This window comes from Gossypium raimondii, chromosome 1 (genome assembly GCF_025698545.1).
Source record: "Gossypium raimondii isolate GPD5lz chromosome 1, ASM2569854v1, whole genome shotgun sequence".
In the NCBI taxonomy this organism is placed as follows: domain Eukaryota; kingdom Viridiplantae; phylum Streptophyta; class Magnoliopsida; order Malvales; family Malvaceae; genus Gossypium; species Gossypium raimondii.
Window position 1 is genome coordinate 8,636,994 of NC_068565.1, and position 1,457 is coordinate 8,638,450.

General features: G+C 39.1%; 1 protein-coding gene across 1 annotated transcript; it reads right to left on the reverse strand.

Moving 5' to 3' along the window:
* Nucleotides 1-566: 566 nt before the first annotated feature.
* Nucleotides 567-1,196, reverse strand: LOC105780349 (germin-like protein 9-3). Its single transcript, XM_012604629.2, has one exon. The coding sequence runs from the start codon at nt 1,194-1,196 to the stop codon at nt 567-569; it is 630 nt and encodes a 209-aa protein (XP_012460083.1).
* Between the last annotated feature and the right edge of the window lie 261 nt (nt 1,197-1,457).

Sequence of the window (1,457 nt, forward strand, 5' to 3'; positions counted from 1 at the left end):
GGGTCGGGGAAATGGGAAATGTAAATAATGTAATAATAAATTTTAAAAATAAAAAATATATATTAATTATATCCGGGCCAGGTCGGGCTGGGCCTGAGACAAAAAAATTTTGCCCGATGCCCAATCCATTTTCTAAACGGGCCTCGTTTTTTGCCCAAACTCATATTTCGGGCCTATATTTTTACCCAAACCCTCCCATATTTCGGACGGGCTGTCGGGTCGGGCCGGGCCGCCCAACCCATGAGCACCTCTATAACCAACTGAGCCGGTTGTTATTTTCATGGTGGTGTGCAATCAAGAACTAATTGAGGTTGTTTTTTTATTTTCCAGAGGCAGTTATATGCCATATTAAAAGGGTGCTTTGGAAGCATTTTTCACCGTCTTAAAACTTAGAATTCAATTTATTTAAGAAAAAAAACACTTGGGATTAGTTGCAACAAAGACTAAGAATAGGTTTATTACATCTTGATGTTTATTTAATAAGTCACTCTCTAAAGAACAAAGCAAAATGAAAAATCCCCATTTTGCAGCACAAGACGACCAAACATGCGCTCAGAATCCCCATCTCAGGCCTTAGGTGCAAACCCTGCTTTGAGCTTCTGAATTGTTTGCATGTCGATTTTGAATGACTTTGCTAAGATCTCATCATCAATGTTCGTCACAAACACCGTAGAGGGAACCGAAATGGTACCAGCAGCTGCACTACCAAAGGCTGAAACCGCAACTGCGAAATCGCTTTTAGCACAATTGAACTGATAATGGACTAATCCCTTCAGGAACACAAAAATGTCACCAGCTTGAAGTATTTGAGTAAACAGCTTGTTAGTAGTGTCAACAAATCCAACTTCAAGTATGCCATAGGTGAGAAACAAAAGCTCAGCAGCACGAGGATGAGTATGAGGAGGGTTAACAGAACCAGCAGGGTACTCTAAAACAGCATAGGAAACAGTTTGTCCATTAAGGGCAGGGAATTCAGCCATGGTTCCTTTAGTTACAATGAAATTTGTTGGTGGATCAGAGTTAATGAGTGGCCTCATGCCAGTATAGGTGAAAAAGTTTCCACCCAATAGAGTGGCATTGACTCCAATTGGAACCACAAAATCAGATAAAATATCAGGGTCTCCACTTATTGCAGACAAAGGGAAGGTAAGAACTAGAACTGCTAGGAAGAATCGTTGCTTGACAGTCAATGCCATGGCTGAAAAAAACCTGGAAACAAACAATGCTGCTATGTCGTTAGCAAGAGTTTCATATGTATATATAGATGGAACAGTTTCTTGGTATTGTCAACTAGATATTTGTTTGATTGTTAATTACTTAAAGTTGATGAAAAAGGAACAGTTATAAACATGGGAACTATAAGCTCGAAGTTTCTTGTCCATGTTCCCAGGCTTTATTTATTATGGAATTTTGGAAGATTCAGATTATTTATCCAGGCATATCCATATGGAAATAAT

Bases quoted from the DNA above. Each gene is read 5' to 3' on its own strand.
- LOC105780349 (XM_012604629.2), bottom strand. From the start codon at position 1,196: ATGGCATTGACTGTCAAGCAACGATTCTTCCTAGCAGTTCTAGTTCTT.